At 51.0% G+C, this 17155-nt stretch overlaps 1 protein-coding gene and 1 pseudogene across 1 annotated transcript; both read left to right on the forward strand.

Moving 5' to 3' along the window:
* The window catches only part of LOC127462745 (zinc finger protein 883-like), a 161807-nt pseudogene that overhangs the window by 62197 nt on the left and 82455 nt on the right, over positions 1–17155 (forward strand).
* LOC127462746 (olfactory receptor 14A16-like) lies at positions 12161–13308 on the forward strand. Its single transcript, XM_051771628.1, has one exon. The coding sequence runs from the start codon at positions 12161–12163 to the stop codon at positions 13160–13162; it is 1002 nt and encodes a 333-aa protein (XP_051627588.1). The 3' UTR covers positions 13163–13308.

The following is a 17155-nucleotide window of genomic DNA, read 5'->3' on the forward strand; positions in this document are numbered from 1 at the left end:
CTGTCCTGGCTGGGTGCTGGGGGGACTGCCCTGAGGAGAGACAAATGAGGCTTCTCCTGGGGAAAGCCTCAGCCAGAGTTCAGCTTCCCAAACAAGGCTGGGGCTGGGGGTGTGCCGAGGGGGAAGTTGTCTTGCAGGCAGCAGGGCAGGACAAGCAGGACTCAGTCTGCTCAGGACGTGGCGCATCTGAAGGACACCATGGGTTTGGGCCCATTGTTGCTGCTTTATGAAATCACAGCTGCCTCCAACTGGCTCAGTGGGAACAGAAGAGCAGTGCTCGTAGTTTGAATAGTGGTTTTTGCTGAAGATTTGAAGGCATCAGGAGAGCTGTGATGTCACAGGGAGGATGTGATGTCACAGAGGAGGATGTGATGTCACAGGGAGGATGTGATGTCACAGAGGAGGATGTGATGTCACGGGGAGATGTGATGTCACAGAGGAGAATGTTTTGTCATAGGAGACATGCGATGTCACAGAGGAGGATGTGATGTCAAAGGAGAGCTGTGATTTCATAGGAGAGCTGTGATGTCACAGAGGAGGATGTGATGTGATAGGAGATGTCTTTCCAAAACCTCAGCCTTAGCATGAGATCCAGGCTGTGCTTAAGATCTCTTGAAAGAGCTCTGTGGTAGAGGAGATTTCCTGCTGCAAAACTGCAGCTTACTTATACTTCCAAAAAAAAAGAAGAATATATAAACATGGGGAAAATGTGTAATGTGAAATGTAGCTGTAGATTATTATTTAAAATTACTACCTAAAATCACATTAACCTATTTTAGACCAATTTCAATTTTAAGCAGAAAAGGACACAATTTAGATGAAGTATGCCATTTTTATATGATCTCAAGGGTATTCATGCTTGGGTTTTTTTTGTTTTGTTTTTACTTTTCATTCTGTGTAAATCAACTGGACTTTTCAGCACTGTAATTAGAGTCAACATTATTTATGTGACAAGTTAGGTTCTTCTGTTGAAAGAATTCTACAATAAAATGACATTTGGGAGGGCACCTGCCCCTCAACAGGCACCCAGCTCACCCCAAAAGGTGCTGGGACCCCCCTAAAACCTCCCCACAGCCCCTCAAGGACCCCCAAAAACACTCAAAGCCCACCCAGGACCCCACCCAACCCCTTTTCTGGAGGATTTCTCTGAGCACTGGTGGTGCTGGGAGCCCCCCCGGCTGTGGGCGAGGAGCTCTTGGGTGAGCGGGTGGTGGGAAGGGGGAGGTCAGTGGAAAAAGGGGGGTCAGAGGGGACAGAAGGGGTGGTGGGACCCCAAACCGAGTGGGAGGGGAGTGGGACCTCAAAAAAATGGAGGGGGAGGGGCACTGAGGTTTGGGGGATGATGGGAGAGGGGTGGGAGAGGTCAGAAGAATGGTGGAAGGTGAGGGTGGGAACCCCAAACTGAGCATGAGGGGGCTGGGGAGTGGGGGGATGATGTGGAAGAGGTGGGAGGGGGGGAAAAAGTGGGGGTTGGGACCCCAAAAGTGATCCTGGTTGGTCTGGGGATTGAGGGGACCATGGAAAAGTGGAAGGAAGAGGGAGAAGGGTGGAAAAGGGAGGGTGGTCTGGTGGGTTCAGCGGTCCCATGGGGGTCTTTGGCACCAGGTTTTGGGAAAGGGAGTGGTTCTCCTGAGCTCCCAACTTCCTGTGGGGTGCTGGGGGCTGCTGGATCCAATCTCAGCCTTGAATCTTGCCAACATTTTAAATTTAGAGGAAATAGAGAGGTGTGACTGAAACACTTTTGTCCCCCAGGTTTTAATGATGGCAAATCAGATTTATTGATAGAAATGAGTTATTTAGGGTTACAAATGATCAGACAAAAGATCTTCATCAGAATTATTTCCTGCACAACAGAAACACTAAAACTAACAGGAGTACAGGATAAGATAGGACAGTGCTCTACACTAAAGCAATTGTTGAAGCAATTCTACTAAAGTTGAAACAAAAGCAATAATTCTTAATTAGAGATGGATGGAACTCCCCCAGATCAACGCTGGTGGGGAGATCTCTGCTCTCAACCTCCAGCACTGACATTGGGGGGTCCCCACCCAAGGTAGGAATCTCCACACTCCCCCCAAGAAGGGTCCTGTTGGAAGAAGCTGCCCCTGGGAAAGGGGACTGGCCATTTCTGGTCGAAAGGGATGGACTGACAGTCCTTGAACTCCAGGGGTTGCCTCCCCATAAGGGGGTAAGTTTGGGGTGGAAGCAGTGGCTGAAGCTCTTCCCACAGTTGGGGCACTCACAGGGCTTCTATTACCCCGGTGGATCCGTTGGTGTTTGGTCAAGTGAGAGCTATGGGAGAAGCTCTTCCCACACTCCCCACACTTGTAGGGCCTCTCCCCAGTGTGGATGCGCCAGTGGGTGACAAGGTGGGAGTTCTGCTTGAAGCCCTTCCCGCAGTCGGTGCAGCGGAAGGGCCTCTCATCCGTGTGCGTTCGCTCATGCACGAGGAGATTCCAGCTGGTCTGAAACCTCTTCCCACATTCCCCACACGTGTAGGGCCGTTTCCCACTGTGAATGTGCTGGTGTCGGATCAGATAGGAGCTCTGCCTGAAGCTCTTTCCACATTCCAAGCACTTAAAGGGTTTCTCCCTGCTGGGAGGCTGCTCAAGGACCATCAGCTCAGAGCTCCCCCTCAAGCTCCGGCCGCCTTCCCGGCACAGGCTGGCTCTTTCCTCCTCAGAGCACCCTGGGATGGCTTTGGAGCCCCTCCTGCGGGGGGATCTCCGGCCCTTTTCCTCCCCGCTGCCTTCCTGCGCCGGGGAGCCCTTCAAAACGGCCTCTCCCACCAGGGTCTCACGGGGGGATTTGTCCTCCGGGCTCTCCCTCCTCAGCTCGGGGCCTGGGGCAGGAAGCAAGAAGGACAGGCAGGGGATTTGCCTCCGGCCCACAGGGAAGGCCAAGGACATCCCCCCAACTCCGGCCCCGGCAGGACGGCGGCGCCAGCGGGGTTGTCCTGCAGCCGGGGCCATGCTGGGCTGACAGAGCCAGCACAACACCCGCCCAAAGGGACACTGACTTCCTCCTCACCTGCCTGGGGGGCCCAAGGCATCTTCCTCTTCCTCGCAGCCTCCTCCTCCATCCGCCCAAGCTTTGGGAAGGACAAATCCTGATGGGGGGAAAACAAGGGCTGAGCGCGTTGGCTTGGGGGTTCCTCCTGCCCAAGTCCATCTCTAGAACTCACTGGGCATCCTGTGTCCATAAAAACCTCCAAAACACCAAGATTTAGCCCAGAAAAACCCAAATCATCAACATTCAGGCAAAAGTCTATAAGAAAGAGTGAGAAGACTCCTGCCCCCCTAAACTGAAAAAAGTTGAGATTCACCTAAAAAATACTCTAAAATATGAAGATGAGCCCAAAAAAATTCTCCTAAGATTTCCCCTTTTCTGGTTTCCCCCCTTTAGGGTTCAGAGAGTCTCTCCTGTCTAGGATGCTGGGGGTTCTACCTAGAGATGCTGGGAGTGTTGGGGGTCCCAAGGCTCCCTTCTCCTCTGATTCTCGCCTTCGGGATACTGCATTCACAGAAATTCCCCCTCTCCAGGTTCTCCACTTTGTTGTCCTAGGGGATCCCAGGGGTCCCCACTGTCCAGGCTTCCCCTTCTCCGTGCCCCCCCTCACCAGGCTCTCAGGGGCCCTCTGAGAGGGCACTGGGAGGGACTGGGGGGGAACTGGGGCACACTGGGGGGCACTGGGGAGTTACTGGGGGATACCAGGACACATGGGGGGACACTGGCAGGTTACTGGGCCATACTGGGGGTTACTGGGTGCTCACTGCAGGATCACTGGGCCATACTGGGGGGCAGTGGAAGGTCACTGGGACACACTGGCTGGTCACTGAGGGGGTTACTGGGCCATACTGAGGGTAACTGGGAGGTCACTGGGATATACTGGGGGCACTGGAATCCCCTTACCCGGCTGTGGTACATCTCCCCCTCTGGATTTTGGGGGGCATCCCTAGGACCCCTCCCCTGGGGGCTAGGGGACCCCTTGAACCCCATTGCTCGGCTTTAGGGGACCCTGTAAAATCCTTTCAAAACCTCTGAAATCCCCCTTCGACCCATCAAAACCTTCTCCAGGTCCCTTCAAATCCCCTCAGAGATCTCATCCCTCCCCAGCACCCCCCAAACCCTCTCAGTGACCCGCAAAACCCACCTGAGACTCCCCAAGCCCATTCAGGGACCCCCAATCCCCCCCACGGGCCCTCCAAACCGTCTGGGACACCTTAAACCCCCCCAGAGACCCCAAAACTGCCTCAAGGTCCCTGCAAAGCCTCCCAGGAACCCCAAACCTCCCCAGAAAGCCCCAAAGCCCACCTGGGACACCCCAAATCTTCTCAGAAAATAAAACCCCCATCAGAGCCCCCCAGCACTCTTCAGGGACCTTCAACCTCCCCCCTGAGTCCCTTCAGGGACCCCTCAAAACGTCCCCGGGAACCCCCGAACCCCCCCGCTAAACCCTCCCGAGCCCTCCAGCCTTTCCACCCACACCCGCGCTCCCCGCACCCCCCGAGGGGATCCCCAGACCCCGCTCTCGCCGCCCCCCCGCCAACTCACCCAGCGAAGTGCAGCGGCCGCAGGCGAGTCCTCCTCACTCCCGACCACGAGGCCAATGGCGCTCGCTCCGCGCGCCCTCCGCCTTTACAGACCCGCCCCGCAGCCAATCAGCGCGCGGCCACGGCCCCTGCCCGCCCCCCGCCTGCGCGGGGCATTGTGGGAGTTGTAGTCCCTGCGGCGGGGGAGGATCGGACTTGTTGGGTTTTAGTTTTTCTGTCTTCTTTTATTTTCTCTTTTTTCTTTCTCTCTTTTCTTTCTTTTTTCTTTCTTCTTTCTTTTCTTCCCTTTTTTCTCTCTCTTTTTTATTTTTTTTCTCTTTTTTCTTTCTTTTTTTCTCATTTTTCCTTTTTTCTTTCCTTTTTTTTCCTCTTTTTTTTCCTTTTTCTCTTTTTTCTCTCTTTTTTTTTTAATTTTGTTTTTTTTCCTATTATTTCCATTTCCCTTTTTTTTTACATTGTTTTCTATCAGTTGTACTTTCAAGGAAGATTTATACTCAGATCAAAACAATCTCCAGCTACATATCCTGCCACAACAGATAATCTGCCATTGTTCCAGGTTTGTGAGGATTTCCCAGGTCACAAACACTGACACACCAAGGGTGGAAGCCAAGCAACTTTATCCTGTCCCTTGCCACAGCCTTCAATCCACACCCAGCCCTGGATTTCTGCAAAGCCGCTGGGCAGGAGCAGGAGATGGAGCTGGTGCTCGGCGGGAGGGGCAGCAACAACAAACCCGTGTCTTTGGCTCAGGGGAAGGAATTTAGTGCTTGAGGGGTTACATTCCACAGGCTCCCCTGGGGATCAGCTCATGCTGGGACAGTGAGAACAGCAAGAACATTCCTAATAAAAATGCCCGAGGGAAGGGAGCGGAGGGGGAGCAGGGGCAGGAAAAGGAAGCAGAGCGATGGAAGATGGGCTGGGGCGGTCGGGGCTGGGGGAAGGCAGGCTGGACAATGCCTTGTTTGGTCCAGCAGCTGGACCAGCTCCAGGGCAGGTGTCGGGGCAGCCTCTGCCACAGGGACATGGACAAACAGACCCTACAAAAGCTCTCAGAGGGGTTGGGGGCTCTGGGCGGGGCTGCGCTCTCGCCTCAAGCCAGGATACCCCAGGGCAGTGGAACAGCAATTCCTGTCAGCTCCCAGCAAAGATTATTGGGGTTTGCACTGGGGAAATATTGACACTCCAGCTTCTTCTTCTCTTTTTAGAACTTTGAGCTTGCAGTCGGGTAGAAGGGCTGGTGGGGGAGTGGGAAGAGACCCACTGAGGGACACAACTCATCCCTCAGTTAGATGGAGCTAAACCCCCAATCTTGCTTAGGAAGAGCTGCTGATGCTCAGTTTTCTTCTTTCCCTTCTGCTTTCGTGGGATATTACATTTCCCTGCAGTATTGGTGATAGAATGGTATGTCAGCAGGAATGGTTTGGTTCTTACAGAAATCATGAACGCATTTTAAGGAAGGTATTTTTACATAAGTGAGGCCTCAAAAAAACCCCAAAACCCCAAAAGTAATATAAGTGCAGAATAAAGTGAACTTTGGGGTTTTCTTTTAAATTCTTGGGTAGAAAAGCCATCCCCGTTATGGACAGCAATTTATTGCATTGTTGAAAAAAAACCCAACCAACAAACAAAAAAAGAAATCTGAATTGGTTCTCTTTCAGGTTTGTTTTTGATCATAAGAATCCTTCTAGTGAAAAGGGCTAATTTACTCTTTCTAGAAGAATATTTTAAGTGTGATTATCTCAATATCACAGCTGCTGAAAAGGTCTAAAATAGGACATTGACCTTGAACGTGTTCCTGCATTTAGGATGTGGTGCTTAACATTCAAAAAACAATAGAACTGCAACTCATTTATTAAGGAATCATCTCAAAATGTTCACTCTTGCTCTGTAAAGACATGCCATCAGGATTGTAAAAAGCTTGCAGTATCCCATGAAGTACATGTGGTATTTTATCAGTGTAAATATAAGATTATCCTATACCAGTGAAGGCAGTCACCTAAATACCCATACCCATGCCCTTGAAAATAAAACAAGGAGAAAATATGGAGTATTTGTTTGAGACCAGATAAACTGAATGTAGTTCAGTAACATGGTAAGGCAATTGCTGTTATTGCACAGAGACATTTCTTTCTATGCTGGAACTGAGGGTAGCAGCAAAAGCTAAAAGCCTTGCTCTGTGTCTTTGTGAACACACTGTGGGTAAGTTCAAAGGAGCATTCAGAGATTGTGTTGTGTGAGCCTTTTTCCCTAAGATCAAAACAAGGAGTAATTATTGCTAAATCCAGCAGATGGCTTTTTCTCTTTATTCCCAATCACTGATTAAAGAAACATAACTCAGATGTGATCTCACTCTGTGCTCCAGTGAGATTAACATTAGAACAATATTGTCACTGTCTACTGGTCTCTTGTGCTCCTCACTGGAAGGCACTTGGTGCACCCCTGGATATCCTGCTAATGAGGTAAAAAACTAACCCTTCTAAAGTTCCAGATTTTCTTCACCTGTTTGGACACAGTTGGACAAACTGGACCAAGTTAGAACTTGAAAGCCATCTGCTGGATTTAGCATTAATTATTCTTTGTTTTGATCGTAGAGGAAAAAAGCTCACACAACACAATCTCTGTGGACCCAACAGAGAAAACATCCCCAGGGTCTTGTTAGAGCACAAACCTGCAAACAGGGATGACAGGTCAGAGAATCACAGAATCATCAAGGTTGGAAGAGACCTTCCAGATCTTCTAGTCCAACTGTCAACCCAGCACCACCAGAATCACCCCTAAACCCCATCCCAAAGCGCTACATCCAGATGCCACCTGAATGCTTCCAGAGACTGCACCACCTCCCTGGGCTACTTGTTCCGATGCCTGAGCACTCTCTCAGTGGAAAAAGGGTTTTTGAATATCTAATATGAACCTTGCCCAAAGCAATTTGAGGCCGTTTCCTCTCTTCCTGTCACTAAAGGCTTTGCAGAAGAGACCAACCCCCACCCCACTAAAACCTCCTTTCAGGTCATTGCAGAGAGTCCCCCCACCCACCCCCAAGTCCCTTCCTGCTGAGCAGCTCTCCAGCCCCTCTGCCCCCAGTCTGGAGCGTTCCAGGGGGTTGTTGGGACCCAAGGGCAGGCCCTGACACTTGACCTTATTGATCCAGCCTGTCCAGATCCCTCTGCAGAGCTGAAGTCAGACCACCAGCAGTCCAAGGTTTCAGTTCTGCTGCCCCCTCCTTCCTTCATTCAGAAAGGAAAATCCCATCATTTTGGGGTCTCTGTGCCCGTCAGCTCTGACCACCACATCCCCCACCAGTCACAGAATCATGGAATGGTTTGGGTTGGAAGGGACCTTAAAGAGCATCTCAGTCCAACCCCCTGCCATGGGCAGGGACACCTTCCACTAGACTCAGAGCTCACAGCCCCATCCAACCTGGCCGTGAACACTTCCAGGGATGGGGCAGCCAGAACTTCTCTGAGCAACCTGTGCCAGGATCTCACTACCATCACAGTCCAGAAATTCCTCTTAATATCCCATCTAACCCTTCCCTTTCTCAGTGTGAAGCCATTCCCCTTGTCCTGTCACTCCAGGCCCTTCTCCAAAGTCTCTCTCCATCTTTCTTGTTGGCTCCCTTCAGGCACTGGAAGGCCACAATTAGGTCACCCCAAAGCCTTCTCTTTTCCAGCCTTAACAATCCCAATTCTCTCAGCCTTTCCTCACAGCAGAGCTGCTCCATCCCTCTGATCCCTTTGGTGTTCTCCTCTGGACTCACTCCAACAGGTCCATGTCCTTCCTGTGCTGGAGCCCAGAGCTGGAGGCAGCTCTGCAGGGCTGACAACATTACAGCCCTGTGTGTTCCAGCAAGGACACTGTGGAACCTCCTGGAGTAAAGGGGCCATTGTGACACTGTAGGGCCTTCTGGAGTCAAAGAACCCTGGGACACTGTGGAACCTCATGGAACCAAGGGTTCATTGTGCCATGAAGGCCCTCTTGGAACTAAGGGAGCCCTGAGACATTTGGGACCTCATAGAATCAGGGGCCATTGTGACACTGAGGAACCTCAGGGACTCATGGGACCAAAGGAACCGTGGGACAGTGTGGAACCACATGGAATTACTAGGCCATTGTGACACTGCAGGGCCTCATGGAACCAAAGGAACCCTGAGACTTTTCATAACCTCATGGACTCAAGGGGCCACTGTGACACTGCAGAGCATCATGGAAACAAAAGGACCCCGGGACACTGTGGACCTCAAGAAATCAAGGACCCATATTGGCACTGTGGAACCTCATGGGATCAAGGGGCCATTGTCACACTGCAGCGTCCCCTGGAAGCAAAGGAATCCTTGTGACATTGTGGAACCTCATGGAACAAACGGGCCATTTTGACCCTACAGGGCTCATGGAACCAAAGGATTCCTGGGACACTGTGGAATCTCATGGAACCAAGGGCCCACTGTGATATGTGGGGCCTCCTAGAACCAAAGGAGTCCTGAGACATTTTGCAAACTCATGGAATCAAGGGTCCATTATCACACTGCAGAGCCTTACGAAGCCAAATGGACCCTGTGACTCTGTGGAACCTCATGGAATCCAGTGGCCATTCCCACACTGTAAAACCTCATGGATACTCTCAGGTTCCCATTATTAAAAGACACCTCTGCCTAAATTCAGCTGCAAAGGAGACCATGTGCCAAAGTCAGCAGTCCAGGTTTGATTTAACAGTAAATAGGAGGGAGAGAAAGAGAAAGAAATAGAAAGAGAGAAGAAGGGGGTGGTAGGAAGCCAGTGAGAGAGAGACAGAGATGAAGTAAATGTATCACACCATGGAGATCCCTGAGGCTCCCACCGGTCCTTCACCCTGCTCTGCTCAGTGGAGGGTCCCCAAGTTGTGCTTCTGGGCTATCACTTTTATACAGCCCAAGCCCTGGGTATTCAGGGGGGTAGATGCTGTTCCCACAGTTTGGGCTGGCACGTCTACAAGGACTTGCTTCCTTTTCCACAGCTTGCCACGGTGGGAGTTTTGCCCGGTGTGCTTCCAGTCTGCAGGTGGGAATCTTTGTCTGGATGGGTTCCCCAGACCTGCCTTACCAGCCCTGGCTTCCTCTTGGGTCTGTCTGCTCTTTCCCACACTCTGCACAGTGCAATTCTGTCCTGGGGGCTACTTCCAAAGCTTCACCTCCCTTTAGGCCTTGGAATTAAAGGCCTTCCTGTTTGCCACCAGTGCTTGTGTGTTGTGGTGCCTTATGGGATTTTCCTGCTTTGACAGTGTTTTGAGACAGTTCATTGTGCCCTTCAAGTCCTTCCATGTGCACACACACCCCACTCTCACCAGTGTCTGGCCCTCCAAAGAACACAAGCCCTGATGATTTGTAGCTCCCACTCCAGTGGTTGGCACTTGGACCTCCCTCCGTACCCAGAGCTCAGAGCTCCCTTGTGCCAGAATGTTTAAAGATATTGTGCCTCATTCTGCCAAGACAACCCTTGGAAAAAAGTGTCCCTCTGTGTTTCCTGGGATAAGAGCACTCTATTGTCATCTTCCAAAACCTTGGAGAGGTCCCAGAGATGTCCCAGGAGGGAATTTGGGGCCTCAAGCACATGACCCTTATATAGAGGCTGAGGACTCAGGGGTCAGGGGTGTGAAGATTGAGGACAGTAGAGGAGCAGCCTGAGAGGTCTGGAAGGGGGGTGTGAGAGCTGGTGGAGCTTTTCTTCCTGTCAGAAAACAGCCTAAGAAAGAACTAGTGCCACCAAGGGCAGCTGGGGTGGCCTAGACTGGTGACAGAAGTCAGAAATTTCCCTCCAAGGTCAGTGTTGTGGTGCAATATGTCACCAAGAAGGAGTCTGGATGAGCCCAAGGCTTTGTGTGCGCAGGAAGAGCCAGGGAGGACGCAGAGCTGTCAGTGCAGGAAGGTGCCAGCCAGGTGGGGCAGCCGGGGGGATGACGACAGCCTGCAGGGAAAGGGGCAGGGCATGGACACCGTAGGACAGCCTGGGCTGGAGAGGAGACAGGGATGGGGAGAAGCTGAAAGGCCCTGACACAGCCACCTTCTGCAGGCCTTTGGCCAGGGCTGCTGTCTGTGCCCCTGATGCCAGGAGGAGGGGAGTGGCCCTTGCAGCCCTGGGGCCTCATGGCCTCCTTGTCCCTGCTCAGCAGCCTGGCAGGTGCCACCCCATGGTCCTGCCCTTGGCATTGCACATCCCACATCCCAGTGCCCCAGGAAGAGCCCTGAGGAATGAGGCAGGGACAGGATCTGCCTTCCCAGGGGCTGGGGGTCAGAGCTTGGCCTTTGGAATAATGAAAGACATTCAGGTTCCCTTATCATCACAGTTACCTTTCCCTTGTTTGTCCATCCTTGTCATCACTGTCTGCAGTTTTTTGCTCTAACTGGAACCTGGGGACACTTTCTCAGTTGTGTCCCTCAGTGAGACTCATTAGCACTAAAGGAAACTTTAGTGTTTCAATCTCACTTTGACTTCTTGAGAAGTTGTTTGAACTTCCTCTCAGGGACTGAGTCTCATGTAAACAACACCAAACCCCCTGAGGGTCATGAAATACCTGGGGCTGTTGCTGTGCTGCTGAGCTGGGCTGGGCTCCTGGCACACAGGGAGCTCCTGGCAAGCAAGAAGAGCTTCAAAGAGACAGCTCTGCTGGTGAGCAGCTCCTCTGCACAGCCCAGCAGGGCTGAGGGCACTGCCTGCAGCATCCAGGGCAGGGGAGTGAGACAGAGAGAAGTTAAAGGCTGTCAGATGTAGAATGATGCTGAGACCTCACTGGGGGAGAATTTTTAACAGATCTTGGAACAGGAAGTCTGGTCATGCAGGGCAATGGGACTGCAGCTTTTGGAGGCATCTGGGAAAGCTGGCACTGCCCAACAACTACAGATTCTCTAAGTGCAACTCTGAGAGCATCTGGAGTGCAGAGGAGGAGGACATGCTCAGAGCTCCAGCTCCCTCTCAGAATATTTCCAAGACAAAGATTTTTATAAGGTTAAAGAAATTTCCTGAGATTGTGTTTCCAGTTTCCAACTCTTGAGGAATGGGAGGAATAATTAAGAAAGTATTAATTTTGACAAGTCCCTGAGACATCTGAACTGTGAGTGCTCAGTAGGTCTGTCTGAGCTTCCTAATGTGCTTTCAGCCACTGCTCTGCCTGTGGGCAGCACCAGCATCACCTCTGCTAGACCCATCAGGACTAGTCTGAGATGTCCTTTTTGCACCTGCAAACGGAATATGACCCCTACCAGTGCAGCCTGTGGTGCTGGGGAAGGAGCTGAGTCTGCTTAAATCAAATGCCATCATAAGGACACTTGGCTGTCTCCCTGAGGTTTCCTTCCAGGCTCTGAATTCCCCTCCAGGTTGGAAACCTGTCCCTAAACATCTCCTTGTTATGTGAAATGCCTGTACAGAAGCACAGTGATGCTAAAACAGAGAAAATGCTGTTGAGTAGGGACCCAGCACTGGAGTTGAAGGAAGATCTCCTAGGAAATCAAAAGGCTGTCTGGGTGTGACATGGGGAATGTCTGTAGAATACAGCTTTGACTTTGTTTAGATAAGTCCACACTAACTGGCCTCTTACTGTCTTCTCCTCTGTGTTGGAAACAAACACCCAGAGGCAGCAAATGTCCAACAGCAGCTCCCTCACCCAGTTCCTCCTCCTGGCATTCGCAGACAGGCGGGAGCTGCAGCTCCTGCACTTCTGGCTCTTCCTGGCCATCTCCCTGGCTGCCCTCCTGGCCAACGGCCTCATCCTCAGCGCCGTAGCCTGTGACCACCACCTGCGCACCCCCATGGGCTTCTTCCTGCTCAACCTCTCCCTCACAGACCTGGGCTGCATCTGCACCACTATCCCCAAAGCCATGCACAATTCCCTCTGGGACAACACAACCATCTCCTACACAGGATGTGCTGCACAGGTCCTTTTCTTTTATTTCTTCATCTCAGCAGAGTTTTCCCTCCTCACCATCATGTGCTACGACCGCTACGTTGCCATCTGCAAACCCCTGCACTACGGGACCCTCCTGGGCAGCAGAGCTTGTGCCTACATGGCAGCAGCTGCCTGGGCCACTGGGTTTCTCCATACTCTGCTGCACACAGCCAATACATTTTCCCTACCCCTGTGCCAGGGCAATGCCCTGGGCCAGTTCTTCTGTGAAATCCCACACATCCTCAAGCTCTCCTGCTCACACTCAGGGTACCTCAGGGAAATATGGCTCATTGTGGTTAGTGTCTGTTTAGTGTTTGGTTGTTTCATTTTCATTGTTTTCTCCTATGTGCAGATCTTCAGGGCTGTGCTGAGGATCCCCTCTCAGCAGGGACAGCACAAAGCCTTTTCCACGTGCCTCCCTCACCTGGCCGTGCTCTCCCTGTTTGTCAGCACTGCCACATTTTCTGACCTGAAGCCCCACTCCATCTCCTCCCCATCCCTGGACCTGGTGGTGGCAGTTCTGTACTCAGTATTACCTCCAGCACTGAACCCCCTCATCTACAGCCTCAGGAACCAGGAGCTCAAGGATGCCCTGAGGAAAATGATGACTGGATACTTTTCAAGAGTAACAACCTGCCTTTTTTCTTCTGCACAACACTCATTGTGTAACCCTTTACTGGCCCAGCCTGCTTTCTAAAGCTTTTGAGAGTGGTGGTGGGGGCCATTTCCTAGATTTTTTCCTCTTTTAATGTTGTTAACACAGAAATTTATTCTCCATCTCATACCTAATTCACTCTCTAATTCTTTGTTTTGACCCACAATTGTGTAAATGAGGGATCATTCTCTGTGTGCATTTAAACAAAGTAAAATTTCCTGCAGCAACTTCTTTGTCAAACATCCTGATTTTGTTATTCTGTACATGAGGAATCACAGTCTCTGAGTAGAATAAAGGACTTGAATTCTTTTTTCCAGATTCTCCCTCCAACAACTTCCCTGAAGCTGGAGGGCAGTGCCTGTGTGCAGAGGAGAAGGGCTAAAGAGTCCTGGTACAGGAGCACTGCCAGGGAGCAGCAGCTCTTGGCCTTTTCAGAGATGCTGTTTTTCCACTGCCTCCCTCTCCTTTCTGCTCCTTGCCCAAGGCCTGAGTGCTCTGACAGCTCAGTCCCTGCTGTGTGTCACTCCTGTGACCATGGGCTGTGACTCCTCTCTGTGCCCCAGGAGCTGCTGTGCCCTTCAGAGGGGCTGGGGTTGTGGGGGGAGTGCCCAGAGCTCTGCAGCACCCTGGGCTGGGCACTGCTGTGGGGCCAGACCAGACTGGGCTGCTCCACCTGTTGACCTCTCTAATGAAATCATATCTAATTTTCTCCTACAGAACCATGAGAATGTGTGTTGTGTCCTGAGCACTAGACTGGACCTGTGGGACAATAGAAGAGGTTTTGGAGTCAGGGATATTGAGAAGGCTGGGCAGTGTCACTGGGAGACCTCTCCCAAACCCTTGGAAAGGCCAGAGCCAGCCCAGAGCTTCCTGGGGCCTTGGCAAAGGCAGACATGGAAGCAGTCTGCAAACAGGGCAGCAAGGAGGGTTGGCAGAGTTACAGACTGCTCAGGCTCAGCAGGGAAGGGGATAGGGCAAGTCCTCCTGCAGCCATTGCCAGGCATGGGAAGGATAAGGCAGGGATTGCAGAACCCCTGTGGGAGGGAAAAGAAGGGGATGTTGTGTGCCCAGACTGTTTCAAGGCTCTTGACATTGTCTCCTGTGGTCTCCTTAGAGCCAGACTGGTGACAGCTGGACTGGACAAGTGAAACATGTGGTTAGTGGGAAGTTGAATGACTGATGAGGGTCAAAAGTCATGGCACAAATTCCTCTTGGCAGCAATTCCCAGGTGACATCCATCAGGGACCAGCCCTTGACCGTTCCTATGGAACATCTTTATTATGTCTCTGGATGATGGGATGAAATGCACTTTCCACTCCTTTGTGGATGATGCCAAGTTGCAGCGAGTCTGTGAGAAACCTCGTCTAGTTAATGGTGACTTGGACAAAAAATGTGGTCAAGATGAGTGAGTTGGATAAACTTGTCCTGCCATCAGGTGCCCAGCAAGGCCCAAGACAATGAAGAAAAAACTCATGGGTCATAGGAAAAGCAATTCAAAAGGGGGGCAAAAAGACCAAACCCAACCAAACCAAAGTGAAACAAACACAGAATGACAGAATATGCTGAGGTGGAAGGGACCCACAAGGCTCATCCAGTCAAACCCACCTCTCCCATTGCCATCTGCCCCCACCCCAGCAGGCTCTGGAGCAAAGCACGGCTGAGGTCCAGCCCAGCTCTGCTCTGACAGAAAGAACCTGCAGTCAGGGACAGGAAGAGGACAAATTCTTGTTTGACCAGCCTGAGGAATAATGGGATCAATGACCTCCTGTATTCCTGGGCACTTGAATGACCCTGTGGAGCAGGGAGGGGGCTGCAGGTTTCCCTTAGGGAAGAGGAGATCAGGAGTTGACTCTGTGTCAGAGAGAGCCAGTTTCAGGTGGCTCCAAAATAGATCAGCCAGTGCCCAAAGCTGAGCCAAAAAGCAATTCCAGAGGCACCTCTGTGATAACCCTTTGGAGAAAGGATAAAATCCAGGGTGCTGTAACCCAGAGAGGAGTGAGAGAGATGGGGGAGAAACAACCCTGCAGGCACCAAGGGGAGTGGAGAAGAAGAAGGAGTGAGAGAGCCTTGGTGGGCACTTGGCAGCCAAAAGCTAACCCCCAGCCCTGAGAGCCACAGCTCAGCCCAGCACAAAAGCTCCTTTAGGTCTGGAGGTTCTTTGCAGCAGCTTTTTAGCAGAGCTGCCAGCTGGGCCATCAAAGGGGATGCTCAGCTGGGTCTGAAACCTGTGTGATCCCTGTCAGCCTTGGCTCTGTAGGAAAGAACTATAGAATCCGAAATAGTTTGAATCAGATGAGACCTTTATAAGACATCTAGTCCAACCCTCCACAGTGAACAGGTTTACGTTCAACTAGATCAGATTGCTCAGAGCCCTTTCTAACCTGGCCTTGAATGTTTCCAAGGCTGGGGCATCTATGACCTCTCTGGGCAACCTGTGCCAGTGTTTCATCACCTTCAGTGTAAAAAATTTCTTCCTTCTATCTAGTTCAAATCTGCTCTTTTTTAGTTGAAAACCATTATCACTTGTCTTCTTAGAACTAAGTCTGTGCCCATCCTTCTTATAGGTATGATCTCAGGAACTCCTGACAAGCCTTGACCAAACCAGCTGAGCAATGAAGAGCCCCTGGACTGGACCAGGGTGTGGGGAAGTGTCCCTGGAGTGGACCAGGTGCTCCTGGATCATAAAGGTAGGAACAATCTGGAGTGGAACAGTTGGGGAACACAGGATAATCAGTCATCCCATGAAAGCCTTGGAACATTCCCTGCCTGTATCGCAGCCCAAATGGAACACTTTGGATACAATTCCCAAATAGTTTGGAAACTCCAGTCATTCCTGACACCAGGATGGAAATTCAGCAGATAACTAAAGCCAGTCCCCTTGGGAGCCCACAACCAGCGGGGCTGAGGGAGGCCCTGGCAGCTCCCCAGCACCTCCCTCTCACTGGGACACCTCTGGCAGCCTCTCCCAGCTCGGGAACCCTCCAGTTTGCAACACTCCAAAAACCCTCGCTGATGTCCAGGACAATTCTGATCCCCCTCCACAAACACTCCTCCAGCTGGGACCCTTGTCTGGTGGGAAACACAAAGGGATTTGGGGGAGTGCTTCCCTGACAACAAGGAGAATTTGGGAGAGGGACCTTTCCACACCCAGCTCTTGATGTGTCCACACATCTCTGCCTGGGTGTGGGTGTGAATTGACTGTGGTGTGAATGTTGTTATTCTGAATCTCTAATTCAGTCACTGTTAAAATTGTAGCAAATGCTATTGAATCACTTGATAATTTTTCAATTGGTGAATAATTAAATGCTACTAATCTCTTTTGCCCCCTTATCTTTGGATCCAAATCCTTTTCACCCTGACCCTCTTGCATCCCAAGGCTCTGTGTAAATCATTCCCTTTCATAAAAAAATATATATTTTTCGTGGCGTCCACTTTAAAATTTTCCTCTTTAGCTAAACTACAAAACAACTCTAATTAGTTGTTTATGTCTTGAAGACATGAAGACAATTAAAGGAAGGTAAATAATTTGTTTTTCAGTGTTTTAATGGGCCCTACGGTGTGTTTGGAGTTGCATCAGCTGTCAGTCCAAGATGGGCCATGTCAGAACTGGTGAGGTTGGGGAGTGAGGAGCAAGGTTGATCAGACAGGGTCAGTGTGGATCTCCTGAGGAGACACTCAGCATCAAGATCACTTGGAGAACACCTCTATCACCTCTTCTCTGAACTTAAAAATATCCATAATTGAATTAAAACAAAAAAAGTACAAACTTTGAAGACTTGTTTTGAAATTACCTTGAAGACAATTAAAGGAAGACAAAGAGATCCTGAGGGATTTCTGGATTTTAATGAGCCCCACAGTGTGTTTGCAGCCCAGCCCATGATCCTGAGGTGCTGAGAGAAGATTGAAGCAGCTGCTCAAGAAGTCAGAAGCCAAAGTGCAAGTGCCTTGAAGCATTGCTGGGCCCCACTGAGGGCAGGCACTGCCAAAGCCTCCCCAGGGACTCCTTGGAGCAGCTCCTTGGAGGCCAGGAGTGCA

Source organism: Manacus candei, unplaced genomic scaffold (genome assembly GCF_025592945.1).
Source record: "Manacus candei isolate 608988 ecotype Guabito, Panama unplaced genomic scaffold, ASM2559294v1 h1tg000138l, whole genome shotgun sequence".
In the NCBI taxonomy this organism is placed as follows: domain Eukaryota; kingdom Metazoa; phylum Chordata; class Aves; order Passeriformes; family Pipridae; genus Manacus; species Manacus candei.

Coding starts and splice junctions, on each gene's coding strand:
- LOC127462746 (XM_051771628.1), top strand. CDS start 12,161: ATGTCCAACAGCAGCTCCCTCACCCAGTTCCTCCTCCTGGCATTCGCA.